At 42.1% G+C, this 18917-nt stretch overlaps 1 protein-coding gene across 1 annotated transcript in view; it reads right to left on the bottom strand.

The window, feature by feature from the left end:
• Window positions 1–16950, bottom strand: part of ces2b (carboxylesterase 2b) — a 38953-nt gene extending 22003 nt beyond the window's left edge. The window contains exons 1-12 of the mRNA XM_071416473.1: window positions 16796–16950; window positions 14622–14811; window positions 14361–14499; window positions 13589–13722; window positions 12387–12540; window positions 7462–7566; window positions 7198–7299; window positions 5411–5554; window positions 3032–3109; window positions 2796–2943; window positions 1214–1360; window positions 1019–1088 (exon numbers count right to left, since the gene is read on the bottom strand). Of these exons, the coding sequence (XP_071272574.1) occupies window positions 1019–1088; window positions 1214–1360; window positions 2796–2943; window positions 3032–3109; window positions 5411–5554; window positions 7198–7299; window positions 7462–7566; window positions 12387–12540; window positions 13589–13722; window positions 14361–14499; window positions 14622–14811; window positions 16796–16874 (1490 nt within the window). The 5' untranslated portion in view covers window positions 16875–16950. The remainder of the gene's footprint in view (window positions 1–1018; window positions 1089–1213; window positions 1361–2795; window positions 2944–3031; window positions 3110–5410; window positions 5555–7197; window positions 7300–7461; window positions 7567–12386; window positions 12541–13588; window positions 13723–14360; window positions 14500–14621; window positions 14812–16795) is intronic.
• Between the last annotated feature and the right edge of the window lie 1967 nt (window positions 16951–18917).

Raw genomic sequence — 18917 nt, 5'->3', positions numbered from 1 at the left:
TGGTGCTCTCATGCATGCTTCAGTGTTGCTTTCCTCTAAGCGCACATAGAGGTAATTTAGCTCGTCTGGTAGGCTCGTGTCACTGGGCAGCTCACGGCTGCACTTCCCTTTGTAATAGTTTGGAAGCCCTGACACATCCGATGAGTGTAAGCAGGAATCAGGGGGATAGAGTTATGGTCAGATATGCCAAATGGAGGTAGAGGGAGAGCTATGTACCCATCTCTGTGTGTGGAGTAAAGGTGGTCTAGAGTTTTTTTTCCTCTGGTGGCACATGTAACATGGTGGTAGAAATTAGGTAAAAATTGATGTAAGTTTGCCTACATTAAAGTCCCTGGCCACTAGGAACACCGCCTCTGGATGAGCATTTTCTTGTTTGCTTATGGCCTTATACAGCTCGTTGAGTGCGGTCTTCGTGCCAGCATCGGTTTGGGGTGGTAAATAGACAGCTACGAAAAATATAGATGAAAACTCTCTTGGTAAACGGTGGCAGATGTCAGCATTTGAAGTCAGCGTTCTTGTGACAGTGTTTATTTATTTCACGTTGCATTTTATGTGACGTTCCACAAGTAAACTAGTCAATTTATGATGAGGTTGAGCAGTGCTTGATATTGTATATGCCGTTCCACAGAATTGTGTCGAAATGCAGTCAATGAGCTTCAACTTCCCTCACACCCCCCTTTGCCATACCCAGGTTTAGCTGAACTGACGCCACTGTGGTTACAAAAAGTGTTTGTCAGAATTAAACATGGCCAAAGGCTGCGCAACCAAGTATTAGCTATTGGATGCAAATAATTTTGTCCTTGCCTTTTCTAAATTTAAATTTTAAACTTAGGTTTCTCAAAACTAAATTGGTTCTGCAATGTTGAAAATCCAGTAACAATGTGTGGAGATCCAATTTTTTCCTTTAATTTCTACTTATTTTAGAAGAAATTGGGAATTATTTAAGAAAAGTGAACGAGTGCAAATATATTTGCCCGCCATTTTATGTTCTAAAAACTGATGAAGAACAGTTCCTTACCCTGTACGAGCAAAGTTACCCCAGTAACTCATCATGATTCTGCTTAGTTGTTCATCTTCCTCTGCACAACCTGAGAAAAAGAGTGAGTAGTTGGTGGTGAGTGATTGTATGAAATAGAGTATTTATGGAGAACTTGGGGAACTGGATTGATGACATGTAGTACAATAGATTCAAGGTTGAGGTTAATTCCTTTACCATCCACTATAAAATATGATGTGAAGCAGAATCCAAAAACAAACATAAGCTCATCTCCATGGTCAGACCCAACAAAACTCGGCCTCATCTTCTTATACATGCTGGGAGTTTGCTGGAACTCATACAGGTACACAGGCACACCTGCATCTGTTGTGTGGGATAAGACAGTAACATTTAGGTGAATTGGCCTCTGGAAATAGACTTGAATTCTCTACGGAGACCTCAGAATGTGATTTCTGATATACAGTGCATTCGGAAAGTATTCAGACCCGCTCACTTTTTTGTTGCTACATTACAGCCGTATTCTAAAATGGATTAAAATGATTTTTTCCCCCTCATCAATTTACACACAATACCCCACACTGACGAAACAAAAACTGGTTTTTAGAATTTTTTGTAAATGTATAAAAATTTAAATAAATGAAAAAAACATTGAAGCAACTTTGGCAGCGATTACTGCCTCGAGTCTTCTTGGGTATGATGCTACAAGCTGGCACACCTGTATTTGGGGAGTTTCCCCCATTCTTGTCTGCAGACTCTCTCAAGCTCTGTCAGGTAGGAAGGGGAGCGTCGCTGCACAACTATTTTCAGGGGATGAGATGTTCGATCGGGTTCAAGTCCCGGCTCTGGCTGGGCCACTCAAGGACATTCAGAGATTTGTCTCGAAGACACTCCTGCGTTGTCTTGGCTGTGTGCTTAGGGTCATTGTTCTGTTGGAAGGTGAACCTTTGCCCCAGTCTGAGGTCCTGAGCGCTCTGGAGCAGGTTTTCATCAAGGATCTCTCTGTACTTTGCTCTGTTCATATTTCTCTTGATCCTGACTAGTCTCCCAGTGTCTTCCCCACAGCATGATGCTGCCACCACCATGTTTCACCGTAGGGATGGTGCCAGGTTTCCTCCAGACGTGAAACTTGGCATTCAGGCCAAAGAGTTCAACCTTGGTTTCATCAGACCAGAGAATCTTGTTTCTCATGGTCTGAGAGTCCTCTAGGTGCCTTTTGGCAAACTCCAAGCGGGCTGTCATGTGCCTTTTACTGAGAAGTGGCTTCCGTCTGGCCACTTTACCATAAAGGCCTGATTGGTGGAGTGCTGCAGAGATGGTTGTCCTTCTGGAAGGTTCTCCCATCTCCACAGAGGAACTCTGGAGCTCTGTCAGAGTGACCATCGGGTTCTTGGTCACCGCCCTGACCAAGGTCCATCTCCCACGATTGCTCAGTTTGGCCGGGCGGCCAGCTCATTTAAGAACGTTGGAGGCCACTGTGTTTTCGGGTACCTTCAATAATGCAAAAATGTTTTGTTTTGTGACACAGTCCAGGATTGAACCTGGGTCTGTAGTGACGCCTCAAGCACTGCAATGGAGTGCCTTAGACCGCGGCGCCACTCAGGAGGCCCCCTGTTTTTTATTTTTAAGAAATTTGCAACAACAAAAAAATGTGTCATAATATTGTGTGTAGATTGATATTTAATCAATTTAGAATAAGGCTGTAACGTAACAAATGCTGAAAAAGTCAAGGGGTCTGAATAGTTTCCGAATGCACTGTACCAGTTCTAATCCTGAACTCTATGGGGCCTAGTGCTCTTACCTCTGTGGAAGTTTGCCATTTGGAGGGCAGGAATGGTAAACATAATGTCCCCAACCAGCTCATTGAACCCATCACGGTTTTTCACCCGATTTCCAGAGGTTCCCAGGTATTCATCTGCTATCAGCTCAGTTATCCACTTATCCTTGGGCTGAAGGAGACAACAACCATTCAGTGTAGACACAGCATGTATTGTTATCAGTAGTTAGACAATATCATCTGGTGTGCTTTTGTCTTACATCAGGGTAGAACATGGCCATAATGGGCATGACCTTCACCCGGTCCACTCCATCCTCCCAACCTGGAGGAGCAAAAAACTATGGGAGAAGACACATTACTACTTGTCTAAAATCCACATTCTTTTCACTATTTAAAGAGAAAAAGAGGAGTACAAAGCCTTACAATTTAATAAATCAACTCATCTTTGGCAATAATATGTTAAAGGGGAATTTCCTTCAGATTTAGTTATTTTATTCTTTAATCTAATATCTCCACCATGAGTGTAATCCTAACTTGAGATGCGTGTAACTGGCGTCACTGTTCTAGTTTAACAGCTTTGCTTCCTCCCTCAACTTGCCTCTGACTGGGCTTGAACTACGGTACTCTGCCTCGCGAACACATGTGACCACCTGCTTGACAATGTACATACCAGTCGCACCACTGAAAATGATCTGATTCAATGGCACGATTTCAAGTTGTGAATTTATCCAGTATGATCTTAATATGGTACATACACTTGATGCGTAAATCATGCAATGGTGTAAATAGAAGATAAAGTAAAATTTGGGTTGTGCAAGCGTTGAGCAAGAGATGTGTCTAACCCAAAGTCAAACTGCACTGAACAAAAATATAAATGCAACATTCAACAATTTCAAAGATTTGACTGAGTTACAGTTCATATAAGGAAATCTGTTAATTGAAATAAATAAATTAGGCCCTAATCTATGTATTTCACATGACTGGGAATACAGATATGCATCTGTTGGTCACAGATACCAATTGTGTTCATTGTCCGTAGCTTATGCCTGCCCATACCATAACCCCACCACCACCATGGGGCACTCTGTTCACAATGTTGACATCAGCAAACCGCTCACCCACACAACGCCATACGGATTCATCCGTGAAGAGCACACTTCTTCAGCGTGCCAGTGGCCATTGAAGGTGAGCATTTTCCCACTGAAGTCGGTTATGATGCCAAACTGCAGTCAGGTCAAGAACCTGGTGAGGATGAGTAGCACGCAGATGAGCTTCCCTGAGATGATTTCTGACAGCTGGTGCCGAAATGATTCGGTTGAACTAACCCACAGTTTCCTCAGCTGCCGGGGGGCTGGTATCAGACAATCCCGCAGGTGAAGAAGCCAGTTATGGAGGTCCTAGGCTGGCGTGGTTACATATGGTCTGCGTGGTTACATGTGGCTGATTGGACATGGAAATGAATATTCAATTCTCTGGTAACAGCTCTGGTGGACATTCCTGCAGTCAGCATGCCAATTGCATGCTCCCTCAAAACATGAGACATCTGTGGCATTGTGTTGTGTGACAAAACTGCACATTTTAGAGTGGCTTTTTATTGAGCCCAGCACACGGTGCACCTGTGTAATGATCATGCTTCTTGATATACCACGTCAGGTATATCGTCAGGTGGATGGATTATCTTGGCAATGGAGAAATGTTCACTAACAGGGATGTAAACAAATTTGTGCACACAATTTGAGAGAAATAAGCTTTTTGTACATATGGAAAATGTCTGGGAAATGTTATTTCAGCGCATGAAACATGTGACCAACACTTTACATATTGGGTTTATATTTTTGTTCAGTATATGTAGCATAGCAATAAAGCTGAGGATGTCACAGGATTATATCCACTCCTCAACATTAGGGTTCATTGAATGCTTTCACTTTGACAATATCAATGCTATTAATCTTAGGCTATTTGTAACTACTAATCTTTCTCCTGTGTCACTAAATCACATTTTCCATAAAACTTTGAGAAAAAAATTATTGAGAGACCGTCTTCATCAGCCTAATGTAACAGTATAACTTTACGTCCGTCCCCTCGCGAACCAGGGACCCTCTGCACACATCAACAACAGTCACCCACGAAGCGTCGTTACCCATTGCTACACAAAAGCCGCGGCCCTTGCAAGGGCAAGGGGAACCACTACTTCAAGGTCTCAAAGCGAGTGACGTAACCGATTGAAACGCTATTAGCGCGCACCACCGCTAACTAGCTAGCCAATTCACATCCGTTACACTCACCCCCCTTTCGACCTCCTCCTTTTCCGCAGCAACCAGTGATCCGGGTCAACAGCATCAATGTAACAGTATAACTTTACGGTGTCCCCTCGCCCCGACTCGGGCGCGAACCAGGGACCCTCTGCACACATCAACAACGGTCACCCACGAAGCATCGTTACCCATCGCTCCACAAAGGCCGCGGCCCTTGCAGAGCAAGGGGAACCACTACTTCAAGTCTCAGAGCAAGTGACGTCACCGACTGAAAGGCTGCTAGCGCGAACCACCGCTACCTAGCTAGCCATTTCACATCGGTTACACTAACATCTAGCATTGATTGTTGAAACAAATTCAAATCGTCTTTCAAAATAAACTCACCTTTGCTAAAAGCCAGCCACCTTCATTGTCATTGGCTCCAGTCATAAACGGCACCTTGTGCATCTCATGGTTTTGAGAAATCTCCATCGCCGATTTGGACAAGAACTGCCCGTCAACAGTCACACCAAAGAATAGCATTTGATTCTTTAAAAAGACAAGATTGATAAAAAGTGAGAAAAACGTGTCAACAAGACATTACAAACAAGCGGAGGCCCTCTAGAAAATGTGTCTGCAAAATATTACCAGATGAAAGGGAGTTGGTTATCATAATCTTTGATATTACCTTTTAATGCTCATGAAACAATTATAGTCTATGATGCAATCTCTATCCACATCATACCTATTTCCTGTCACAATATGCACATTTCTAGGCTCAGTGTTTTCGTTGATCTACCTCCTAATGCAGAACAGCAGAATATGTTAATATGCTGGTTGTTTTGTATGTATATTTTAATTAAGTTAGGTTTTCATTGCATTTTTTATTTAACTTTTTATTTTTCATATCTGAGTTTTGACCACATACAACATGCATGCTGACTCACTGTTGCAGGACTGTGATGGCAGGTCTGTTTGTTGGGCTTGGATAGATAGCTGCCATCACAGTCCTGCAACAGTGGCTAATGTGTAGCTAGCTAGCTAATGTGTTGTAATGTGTTGGATTTTTTGTTTCACCTAACAGTTTTTGTTTCACCTGCCGGTTCCTGTAATGATAGGGACTGTGTGTGGAGATGGGAGGCTGATGAGGCTCACAGTGGGGACTTTTCCCACTGTGAGCCTTGGCACTTCAGCTGTGCATTGGCACTTCAGCTGCTAAGGCATCACCCAGGTGGGTGGTATGCTTTCATCCACGGAGGACTAGGTACCTTCAGAGGAGTGGCTATTGCAAAGGAACTGTGAATGTCCTGGGCGGAAAGGTGCCCTGATAAAAAGCTCCTGACCTGTCTGTCAGACTGACCGTTTTTCCCCTGGCTGTAACATCAATTCCCCCTCTGCTCAAGCATTGTCCAACAGTTCCACTCAAGCCCTGCCCAACAGCTTATTTCAAGTCAACTGCTCAACAGCTTATATATTTAGTTTATTGTGTTTTAGTATCATATAAAATCATACAAAACATTAAGAACACCTGCTCTTTCCATGACATAGACTTTCCAGGCGAAAGCTATGGTCCCTTATTGGTGTCACTTATTAAATCCACTTCAATCAGTGTAGATGAAGGGGAGGAGACAGGTTAAAGAACGATTTTTAAGCCTTGAGACAATTGAGACATGGATTGTGTATGTGTGACATTTAGAGGCTGAATGGGCAAGACAAAAGATTGAAGTGCCTTTGAACGGGGTATGGTAATGGGTACCAGGCGACCCGGTTTGTGTCAAGAACAGCAACGCTGCTGGGTTTTTCATGCTCAACAGTTTCCTGTGTATATCAAGAATGGTCCTCCGTCCAAAGGACATCCAGCCAACTTGACACAACTGTGGGAAGCATTAAAGTCAACATGGGCCAGCATCCCTGTGGAACGCTTTTTACACCTTGTAGAGTTCATGCCCTGATGAATTGAGGCTGTTCTGAGGGCAAAAGGGGGGGTGCAACTCAATATTAGGATGGTGTTCTGAATGTTTTGTACACTCAGTATATTTTCACACTGTAAATTGTACTCGCAATTCTGATGTCCTCATTACAATTCATAGATGTTGTATGATGTTAAGTATAACCAAATGTTAAGATTGGTGTCCTTCCCAAAGACATAGCTAGAACCCTGGCAAGATATGTTACTGTCCGGGATATCCCACCTGTTTCTGAATGTTCATAATGTGATCAGCGGTCAACTTCTTCACACAGTCTGCTATCTTCTCTGTGTTGGTGCTTTCACAGCCAATCAGGTTTGCCACTGTCTATGAGACAAGACCAATAGAATAAATCGTCGTGGTTGTAATGACTATCAGGACATTGATGGATGACAACTATTGATTGGGCAGTACATTTGTTTAAATATGTGCAATGCTATTTATGTCTCTCAGAGTACTGAGTTTGGTGGAGAGAAAGTTTGAAAATACCTGTGCCACAAGCAGGGGATTGGGATTGAAGAGCACGTTCATTGCTGCGGTACCACTCTCGGCTATCGCGCCATTGAACAGACCAATAGACAACGGAGAGAGAAGCTAGCAATAAAAAAAGACAACAGGAATCAAGAAGCTAATCAAGATAGTGATGTCTCAAAACATAAAACCTATATTTCTGTCACAAGAATTATGTTCTCAATGTTCATAAACCCAATTCAATTAACTACTCAGCCTGTAACCCAGAATTTGTAGGAAACTGGTTGAAATGAATCAGACGGAGACCCAACTACAATAGTCAAAAAGTTTATTTACGAGAGCGCTCCTGCGCATATACAAAGACGTTCCTTTTATAATATTCTCTTAAAAACCTACGCCCATACATCCACACTAGCATTAGGATTTTCTCCTGAAGTCTCACCACAGTTTATTACCACTCAACTGACAGTTCCAGTCCCCCCCAGATAAGGGAAACCTGGAGGGGCTCTCCCTGTCCTATCTTATCTCCCCAGAGTTACAGCCGGGTCGGTTCAAACATAGTTTAATGATCCACTTTGTTTTCTTTAGGCCCACACATACATTCCTCTCTTCCCAGGTACATGCTACATAACCTCTTTCTTATGAACTAACATTATTTATCATTCCAGAAAAACAGGGTAGAATTCAGTTAGTTATAGTTCTACGTTACATGTATACATCATTTAGTCATTATTCATAAAATTCATAACAATTTACGGGACACTCCAATTAGTATGATATGTTACGTTTTGTATGGTATGTATTAATTTGGGAATGTCCCACATCCATTTCGCATGATATGTTACGACAGCGGTTCGCAAACTAGGGGCCCGAGAACCCATGTGGGGTCGCCTGATATGAAAATGGGGTCATGGGAAAATTACCAAAATCCTGAATAAAAAAAATATATGCAAAAAATATATATAATATTGTCTTTGTAACTCAAAATCATTGTAATGTGGTTAGCCCTAAAAATTTAAATGAAAATGATTAAAATCTAAAAGATACAATTCAACCAGAGAGCACCCTTATATCATGGGAAAGGCCGCGCTTGACCGTTGCACTTGAATCATTCCCACCATGAATGGCTAGGCTCGCTTCGCTATGAAACCACACACTATTGCAGGGACTTTGATATTACCGCAATTGATATGGTGAAAACAATGTGTGGGGAGGCAGAGGTACAGAAACTCACATCAATACCTTTGTCAGATAGCACCGTTAAACAAATAATTAATACTATTACTAGCAATCAAGAGGAAACTGACTGAACGACTCAAACTCCCCAGCTTTCGCTCTCCAAATGGATGTTAGCTGTGAGGGCCGGAATGCCCATGCATTGACTTTTGTTCGCTATACATGGATGTGGATGCTATTCACAAGAACATATTGTTTTTTCTCACGATTCCACGAGCATGAAACGGCAGAAGGGATATTCAGTGTGCTGCGTGGTTATATTAACGAAAAACAGATTGCATATGTGACCCAATTCATGAAACTAGGCATATGTCGCAAGTCACGACAGGAGAGCTGTTTGAACGTTATTTAGATTTTTTTATCAAAATGCGTTTTTTGGCAGAAATGCCTTTCATGTGCCTTGATAACAAACTTGCATGCCATCTGTAAATACGACAGAAACCTTCCCACTAGCCATGACTGGCTGAGATAATGAGTGGGCTGGACATGCCGAGAGAAGAGTTCGGATTGGTCAGCCATATAGAAGGCTTCTGTCTATTTGAGCTGTGGAATTAGAGTATGAGATGGATAAAACACCTGTCTCCGGATTACATCTTCAAACTAAGGTTTTGTGGCATGGCATCCATGACAGGGAGACGCGTCCATCATGCATGATGATGTATACAGGTAAGATAGTCTACCGTTAGCTAGCTACATTTTCAGATATTACATGTTTCTAATTTTAACAGAAAGTGGTTTCATTTCAAGCTAAAGTGTACTGTTAGCTAGCTTGGTAACGTTAGCTGGCTAGCTCCCTTGCTGATGTTATTACTCGTATCCCAGATCTGTTTGCTTTGCTAGATAGAGCCAAATGTTAGCTAGCTAACATTGAACCTGGTTGGTTAGCTCCCAGCATATTCATGCAGTATAGTAAGGACATGATTTGGCACTATATTCATTGTTGTTTAACTAGCTAACTATAGCTGGCTGGCTCGTTAGCTAATGTTACGTGACGTGTGATTTTACACGTTGTTTCCCTAGCTAGCTACATGTATTAGGCTAAAGTGTAATGTTAGCTAGCTAACGTTAGCTGGCTGGCTCCCTAGCTGACGTTGTTATTCGTATCCCAGAGCTGTTTGCTTTGCTAGTTACAGCCTAATGTTAGCTAGCAAACATTGAACCTGGTTGTTTAGCTCCCACCATATTCATGCAGTGTAGTATGACATGATTTGGCACTAAGTTCATTGTTGTTTAACTTCCTGACGTTAGCTGGTTGGCTCGTTAGCTAACGTTACGTGACGTGTGATTTTACACGTTATTTACCTAGCTAGGTTCATTGTTTACCTAGCTAGCTAGCTACATGTCTTAAGCTAAAGTGTACTGTTAGCTAGCTAGCTAACGTTAGCTGGCTGGCTACCTAGCTGACGTTGTTATTCATATCCCACAGCTGTTTGCTTCGCTAGTTAGAGTCTAACTTTACCTAGCTAACATTGAATCTGGATGGTTAGCTCCCAGCATATTCATGCGGTGTACTGTAGTAACAACATGATTTGGCACTATGTTCAATGTTGTTTAATTAACTAGCTGGCTGGCTCATTAACTAACGTTGCATGACGTGTGTTGTTACAAGTTGTTTACCTAGCTAGGTTAATTGTTTACCTAGCTAGATTCATTGTTTACCTAGATGTCTTAAGCTAAAGTTTACATCACGCGTTGAATATGGCCGATGTCAGTAAACATCTGCAAAGAAGCGTAATGAAATTGTTGCAGTCTGTTTTCATGTTGTCCATAGGTAAACAAATCATCGGCCAGAGCATCAAGTGTGCACTCTGAACGCTCCGAGGTCGAAACAAGATGGGTGGGGCTAAAGCTTAAGAGGGTGTGAACGATGCTGAATGGGTGTAGACAAAGAAGAGCTCTTCACTAGATACCAAAACATTCAAAGGTCATTTTCTCATAAGTGAGTTTACAAGTTTATCATCTTTCAAAGCAGAATTACTTTCCCATTGTTCCTCAACAATGCAGTATGATATTCCATTTTGTAGCTCTGAGTCTGTACTTTTATCCAATGTAAAAAACACAATTTCCAATTTTGCTACATAAGACCGAATCCAGGTGGTGAGTCACATATGGTATTGAATGGTGGACTTTTGCACAGATGGGGCTACATCTATCATTGGACGGCGGTCAGGCCTCTGCACTCTAGTTATGAATGTGTTTCCCTCTGCCATATGGACGCATTGTATGATACATTGAGAGCAACTGGCAGAAAAAGAGTGCAGCAGGTAACTTCGATTGTAAACTACATCAAACCACATTCACTGCACGCAGGTCTGTTCGCCAAAATTTGTGGAGATATGGGATCAGAGCATGACAATGTTCTATTTCACACCGAGGCTTGGTGGTTATCGAGGGGGAGAGTTGGAAAGATTTTTCTCATTCAGAGAGGAACTTTTGTCATTCACTTCGGATTAAAAAAAAACAGACTTGGTTGACGTTCTGTGTAATGAAAATTAAATAACAGAAAACATAATCAGTAAGTGTCCCACACGAGTGATAACTGCTCACCTCCAATGCTTGGAAGAGCACTTTGGGATGGACCTACTTCCCAATCCGTTTGACTGTGATCCTGGCTCATTTGACATTCCGGTAATTTAAATCAAACAGCTGATCGAGCTGTCATGTGACCGATTGCTGCAGACAACGCAATCACGGGTCACTACGGAGGAGTTTTGGTTCCTGACTCAAAGGGAATAGCCTGGCGTCTCCCTCTGAGCATTAATGACGCGTTCAAAACAACTGGGAACTCAGAAATCTCAGACATCAGTGCGTTCAAGACAACTGGGAACTCGGAAAGAAACGAGCTCCGGGTGGGAAAAAATATTTTGAATGGACATCCAACTCGGAATTCCAACTAGGGAACTCGGGACTCTGTCTAGAGCTCTGACTTTCCAACCTAAAGATCATTGACATCATGATTTGACCTCGTATTTTTCCGAGTTCCCAGTTGTCTTGAAAGCACCATAAAATTCATTGTAGGCTACCGTTCACCAGCTCATATCTGTGTGAAGCTGGATTCAGTGCTTTTGCCTGCATCAAACCAAATATTGATCCAGGTTGGATGTGACAGCGGAAATGAGTTGCGTATTGTCGACCACACTCACTGACATTGAGAAGCTCCGTAGCCATATCCCCAAATAAAAAAAGTAAACATCGGTTGTTGATTTTTTTTCACATGGGTGGGGACATGAGAATTTTCAGATATCAAAATGAGGTCATGGGCCAAAAAAGTTTGGGAACCCCTGTTACGAATTACAATTTGTATGATACTGTATGATTGGAATTGCAATTTGTAAAATATGTTACGATTTGCAAAATGATATGTTACGAATTCCAATTTGTTGCAACATACATTTTTGCCTGAAGTAACCTTCTGTCCTATGTATCCATTCCAAATGGAACATATCATACTAATTTGAGTGTCCCGGATTTACCTTTACTATATTACGTCTAGTCTATGAGACCAGGCTGATATTTCACTCAAAATATTATGCAATATACTGTATTGATGGAAATATGTTTTCATACAAAATTATTTGGTAAAATAAGTGTTACAATATATAAATTATAGACAAAATGTTTGAAGCATTATATTTTACAGTTTACATAAATTGCTAAATATGTAATATATTTTGGATCTGTCTGTGTGTGTGTGTGTGGATCCTCACCAGTAACGATACGCTTGCTCCACCAGCAGACTCTCCAAATATGGTGACCGACTTGGAGTCGCCACCAAAGTTGTGGATGTGCTCCTGGACCCACCGCAAGGCTTCCACCTGGTCAAGTAGTCCCATGTTCCCTGGGGCATACTTGTCTCCTGTGCTGTATGGAAAAGATGGAAAACCAGTAAAACAAGCCCAAAACAGTGACATGTTTTATTTAACTGAACAAGTCAGTTTAGAACAAATTCTTATTTTCAATGACAGCCTACCCCTGCCAAACCCTCTCCTAACGCGGACGATGCTGGACCAATTGTGCGCCGCCCTATGGGACTCCCGATCACGCCCAGTTGTGATACAGCCCGGGATCGAACCAGGGTCTGTAATGACGCCTCTAGCACTGAGATGCAATGCCTTAGACCGCTGCACCACTTGGGATCCCTATTTTCAACCAGTAACTATCAGGAAATAACACTGATCACACTTTGGGAGTGTTAGTTTCATCAGCTGTTGTTCAATATGATACAAAACAAAAGAAAAACTCATTTTGGACTGCACTGGGCCTTTAACAGTATAGCTTCTTTCCTCACAAGTCCTTACTGGCACTTGAACTTGGATCCTCTGCCTCGCAAAATCACACTACAGCATGTTCTTAGCCAGTTGCGCCATGGCAAAAATATCAGTTCAGCAACTCAAGTGGAGACAAATCCAACACTTGTATAGGGGCAACCGTGCAATGTTAAGAAAGGCCAAATCATCTTTACGGAATGTCAAACCAAATAATCAAGTTGATTTGACCATGACATTTAGAAAATTGCAAAGTTGTCCATATCACTTCCATTGATTTCTAGTTAGCGGAGGCTAATATTAGCTGACATTTGTTGTGGCTGTTTAAAGAAAAGCGAACCATGGATTACAGTTTCTCCTGGCTCATAGACTACTTTCAGGGTGAGGAACCGGTTGTGAAATACTGCACATCCAAATCAAACCAAATTTTATTGGTCACATGCGCCAAATTCAACAGGTGTACACTTCACAGCGAAATGCTTACTTACGAGCACATTCCCCCAACAGTGGTGCAGAGTTAAAAATTAAGACAAAAAAATAAATAAGCAAATCGTAACGCAACAAAAACAATAACGAGGCTATATACAAGGATTACCCCTTTAAAATCTCCAATTGTGTGCGGTTCAGTAGTGGTTCAGTCTTACCTGAAGAACCCCAGCAGTCCCAAACGGTATTGGATCAGCACCACAACCACATCCTGGTATGCAGCCAAAGCAGAACCATCATATGCTGATCCAGAGCCAATGGCGAATCCGCCACCATGGATCCAAACCATGACCTGAGAAACACAAGCAATACATGCTGAAAAAAGTAAATACCAGCTGCATTTAGATTCACTTTGCACTTATCATCGTACATATGTTGTATTATATGGTTTCAGGTTTTTTGTATTTTTTTACTTATTTTATGTTGAACTCAAATTGCCCTTCGGGGACAATAAATATTTTCTGAGCTGAACTATGCTTATGTGTGGCCTTGTAGCCTTTGATAATCTGGACGTTTTTAGCAGTTATCGTTAACTTTGACTAATGATGAAAACATCTTCCCTACACAGCTTCACTGCACATTGACAAGTATTCCACTAAGCATGAGTCATTCACTACGATAACTGACTGAAAAAGTATGATTATTTGTCATAATACAATTCACAAACATAATACATTTAAGTAGCCTACACACACCTGACAAATTTGGATTGAAAAGTGCATCGCTGATGAGAATAACATTAAAGCACTAAAATGTTTTTTTTTTAAACCCAGTAGGCCTACCGTAATACAGGAAATATCGTCTTTATTATTAAATTCTGCCACTACCGCGGTGTGACCTAACTTTCTGGAGCCCGCAACTCTATATTGTTTCAACGGCATCACTGGGAAGTCAATCAACTGTTGGCTATATGTGTCTGATATTACTTACATGAAGCCTTGTTTTCTCAGCAGGTTTAACTGGAGTGTAAATGTTGAGATAAAGACAATCTTCTGACACCTCTGGGATTTCCACTGTCATGGACAAATTGGAGTAAAGGTCTTTTGTAATTTGTCTGTCTTGAAGACACCTGAAAAACATAAAACTCATTGAGAAGTCTGATTTTATTCAATCTCATTGTTTGTCTAACCCTTATTCAAATAACCAGAAACTTGAGATGAATGGTTTGTTTGTGACCTTGCTGGGTCTTACATGAGAGGCTGCTGGATGGTGTCCCTCACTCCCTCCCATCCCTCCACAGGCTGGGGCGGGGCCAGTCTCAGGGGGCCAACAGGTGGTTTGGCAAACGGCACACCCAGGTAGGCCTGAACCACCGTCTCCTTCCCTTTTACGCTCACATATTGCCCTCTCAGTCCCCCCAGTTTGGTCTGGACCACAGGTGCTGTTGAGATGTTAAGCAGTTAGTTATAGGTGTGTTACATTTACATTACATTTAAGTCATTTAGCAGACGCTCTTATCCAGAGCGACTTACAAATTGGTGCATTCACCTTATGATATCCAGTGGAACAACCACTTTACAATAGTGCATCTAACTCTTTTAAGGGGGGGGGGGGGTTAGAAGGATTACTTTATCCTATCCTAGGTATTCCTTAAAGAGGTGGGGTTTCAGGTGTCTCCGGAAGGTGGTGATTGACTCCGCTGACCTGGCGTCGTGAGGGAGTTTGTTCCACCATTGGGGTGCCAGAGCAGCGAACAGTTTTGACTGGGCTGAGCGGGAACTGTACTTCCTCAGAGGTAGGGAGGCGAGCAGGCCAGAGGTGGATGAACGCAGTGCCCTTGTTTGGGTGTAGGGCCTGATCAGAGCCTGAAGGTACGGAGGTGCCGTTCCCCTCACAGCTCCGTAGGCAAGCACCATGGTCTTGTAGCGGATGCGAGCTTCAACTGGAAGCCAGTGGAGAGAGCGGAGGAGCGGGGTGACGTGAGAGAACTTGGGAAAGTTGAACACCAGACGGGCTGCGGCGTTCTGGATGAGTTGTAGGGGTTTAATGGCACAGGCAGGGAGCCCAGCCAACAGCGAGTTGCAGTAATCCAGACGGGAGATGACAAGTGCCTGGATTAGGACCTGCGCCGCTTCCTGCGTGAGGCAGGGTCGTACTCTGCGAATGTTGTAGAGCATGAACCTACAGGAACGGGTCACCGCCTTGATGTGAGTTGAGAACGACAGGGTGTTGTCCAGGATCACGCCAAGGTTCTTAGCGCTCTGGGAGGAGGACACAATGGAGTAACACATGGAGTGTTACTTTCGAAAAACAGGGGAGATGTATGGTTACTCCTTTTCATTGAGTAAAAATTGGTTTCACAACACCCTTTAAAAGTGTATAATTCAGTATGTTTATCCAGATCATATACCATTCTTGTGGACAACTCATGTCAACAGCTTTGAATGTAACCCTCTGTCCATACTGTATATCTGTGCTATGGCAATAGGCCACAGTATGTTGAAAGTACCTCTCCCATAGCACTAGCATAATTTTTTATTTTTATTGCATGAACACAAAGTACATTATTGCATGAGGAAAAAAATCCAGAACAAACTAAGGATTATTAGACAAAGAAAACACATAAATAACTATAAGGGGGTTATATTTCAAGGGATACGGAATTTCCATTGGAGCAGAGAATGGTCACATTAAAATAAAAAAAGGTAGTGAGACATTGACTGACAGCAATTACTTCTCAGATGTTTTGTTAATTAATAATGATTCGAAAATGCCTTTCCAGTTGCATGTATATGATATTTACCCATATTAATGATCACATTTATTACATCAGAAGTGGTATTTCAGGAATGACCTAAATCAAGTCTCCAAAAACCTTGTGCTTATTTCAATCCCATTATAAATGTGTTATTAAACTGTCTGGTAACCTGTGGAATAGACACCGGCGGGAATGCACTTTTAACCAATCAGCATTCAGGATTAAACCCACCCGTTGTATAATACAGGAGTCACATCAGTTAACACAATTTGAATTAACATTCTACAGTACCATGGAAATTATTACAGTCATTGCGAGTGAAAAATGAGATTACCAGTCAAATTGCCATGGTTAGTGGTTCCAAGCCTGTTCTATTCATGCTATTTCTATGTGTGCTGCTGCTGCATTGTGGTCATTCAGTCAGCTGTTCATTCGACCCCCCCAAAATATATTTTTCCGGTTATGATGGTTATTTTATTTTCATGGCGTCTTCATCGGTTACACGGTTATACGGTAATTGTGCCAGCCCTAGCCTATAATGTGTAAACTTAACTACCAACCTGCTACACAGCCTACGGTAGTTAGGCAACATCCTGTATCTTCTATATTTCCTGACCACTGTTGTTGGCCTATGCAATGTTTCGACGATTGTTATCAGCTTACTTACCATTGGATTCGGCCAAAGTATACAGAAATAGTAGGCCAATTGACAGGGAAAGTCTCAGTAAGCCTGTAGGTTCCTTCATGGCCGCAACATTCAATGATTGAGTGCTCAGCGACACGCCTATTGTTATGCAACCCCAGACTTCAACAGAATGCGGGAAAGAGTAGTACTGAAAGGATTTGCTTAGGCTTTATAGAGTTAACCTTACAGGTGTGCCGTTTACCTTTGTACCTAATAGGGAAGGTGGGGAAATTCATTGTTGGTGTGAGTTGTTGTCCTTAAATGACCAAAGACATGACTTTGAGGCCATGTCAAATGCGTATGTACACTCAGCAAAAAAAGAAATGTCCCTTTTTCAGGACCCTGTCTTTCAAAGATAATTCATAAAAATCCAAATAACTTCACAGATCTTCATTGTAAAGGGTTTAAACACTGTTTCCCATTTTCCCAAACACTGTTTACAGATGCACAATCGAGAGCATCCTGTCGGGCTGTATCACCTCCTGGTACGGCAACTGCTCTGCCCACCATCTGCAAGGCTCTCTAGAGGGTAGTGAGGTCTGCACAACGCATCACCGGGGGCAAACTACCTGCCCTCCAGGACACCTACACCACCCGATGTCACAGGAAGGCCATTAAGATCATCAAGGACAACAACCACCCGAGCCACTGCCTGTTCACCCCGCTATCATCCAGAAGGTGAGGTCAGTACAGGTGCATCAAAGCAGGTACCGAGAGACTGAAAAACAGCTTCTATCTCATGGCCATCAGACTGTTCAACAGCCACCACTAACATTGAGTGGCTGCTGCCAACATACTGACTAACTCCAGCCACTTTAACAATCTAAAAATTGATGAAAAAAATGTATCACTAGCCTCTTTAAACAATGCCACTTCATATAATGTTTACATACCCTACATTACTCATCTCATATGTATATACTGTACTCTATACCATCTACTGCATCTTGCCATCTTGATGTAAGAAATGTATCACTAGCCACTTTAAACAATGCCACTTTTATATGTTTACATACCCTACATTACTCATCTAATATGTATATACTGTACTCGATACCATCTACTGCATCTTGCCTATGCCGTTCTGTACCATCACTCATTCATATATACTTGTTGGTTATTACTGCATTGTCGGAACTAGAAGCACAAGCATTTCGCTACACTCGCATTAACATCTGCTAACCATGTGTATGTGACAAATACAATTTGATTTTATTTGATACACCCTAAAGTTGTATGATATTTTTGCTGCACTTGTTTCACCTTACCAGTGTCGTCACTAGGCTATACTGTATACACCACAGCTCTAGGCTACAGTATATATGGCTCTGACACCATCTGGCTGAATACCTGTCACTCACTTACTTAACTAAACCTTTGTACTATGCCCTATTATGCTATAGGGTACACAGACTACTTGTCATTGTTTGTCTATCAGTTAATGATCCACCATTAGCCTGCCCTGCACCTTTGGCCTGCATTGTAACAGGTAGGCCTATGTCACACCACAACAAAAATTGTGATGTTTTGAAATTAATGCGAGTAGACTACATGAAACTTCACATGGGCTATGCATTGCTTGAAATGACTGCATTATGTGTAATTTCCATGTCAATTCATTCAACTGAAATTCTTTGAGGGAAATTCATAGCTTCCACCCCATATGACTTGCATGAATACAACCAACTGTTCTTGGACCTCGCCTACAATCCACTGCAATTCCTTTTGTATCTTTTGACTTAGTCTATTTTCTATGAATTTTAATTGACTTTACATTAAAAAAATACTTCCTTAAAACTTAAATAGCTTTCTGTCACGAGAGACTAGGTGCGTGAGGAAGAATCAGGCGCAGAGAGCATAAGTTCCACAGGAAGAGGTGCACTTTAATAACGCACCGAAAAACAATGCCCACAACACAGGGCGCGGAAAAAATGTGGACCAACCCAAACACACAGGGTACCAGGTCCGGAGCACGAACACCAAATATCATACACACGTAACATAAAAATAATCCCGCACAAAACTAGGGCGGGTAAACGTACTATAAATAAGGAAGCCCATCAAGCACACAAAATAGACACAGGTGCAACTAATAAGACAAAAC

The sequence above is a fragment of the Salvelinus alpinus genome, chromosome 9, assembly GCF_045679555.1.
Source record: "Salvelinus alpinus chromosome 9, SLU_Salpinus.1, whole genome shotgun sequence".
NCBI classification, from domain to species: domain Eukaryota; kingdom Metazoa; phylum Chordata; class Actinopteri; order Salmoniformes; family Salmonidae; genus Salvelinus; species Salvelinus alpinus.
This window is presented reverse-complemented; position numbering and strand designations above follow the sequence as displayed.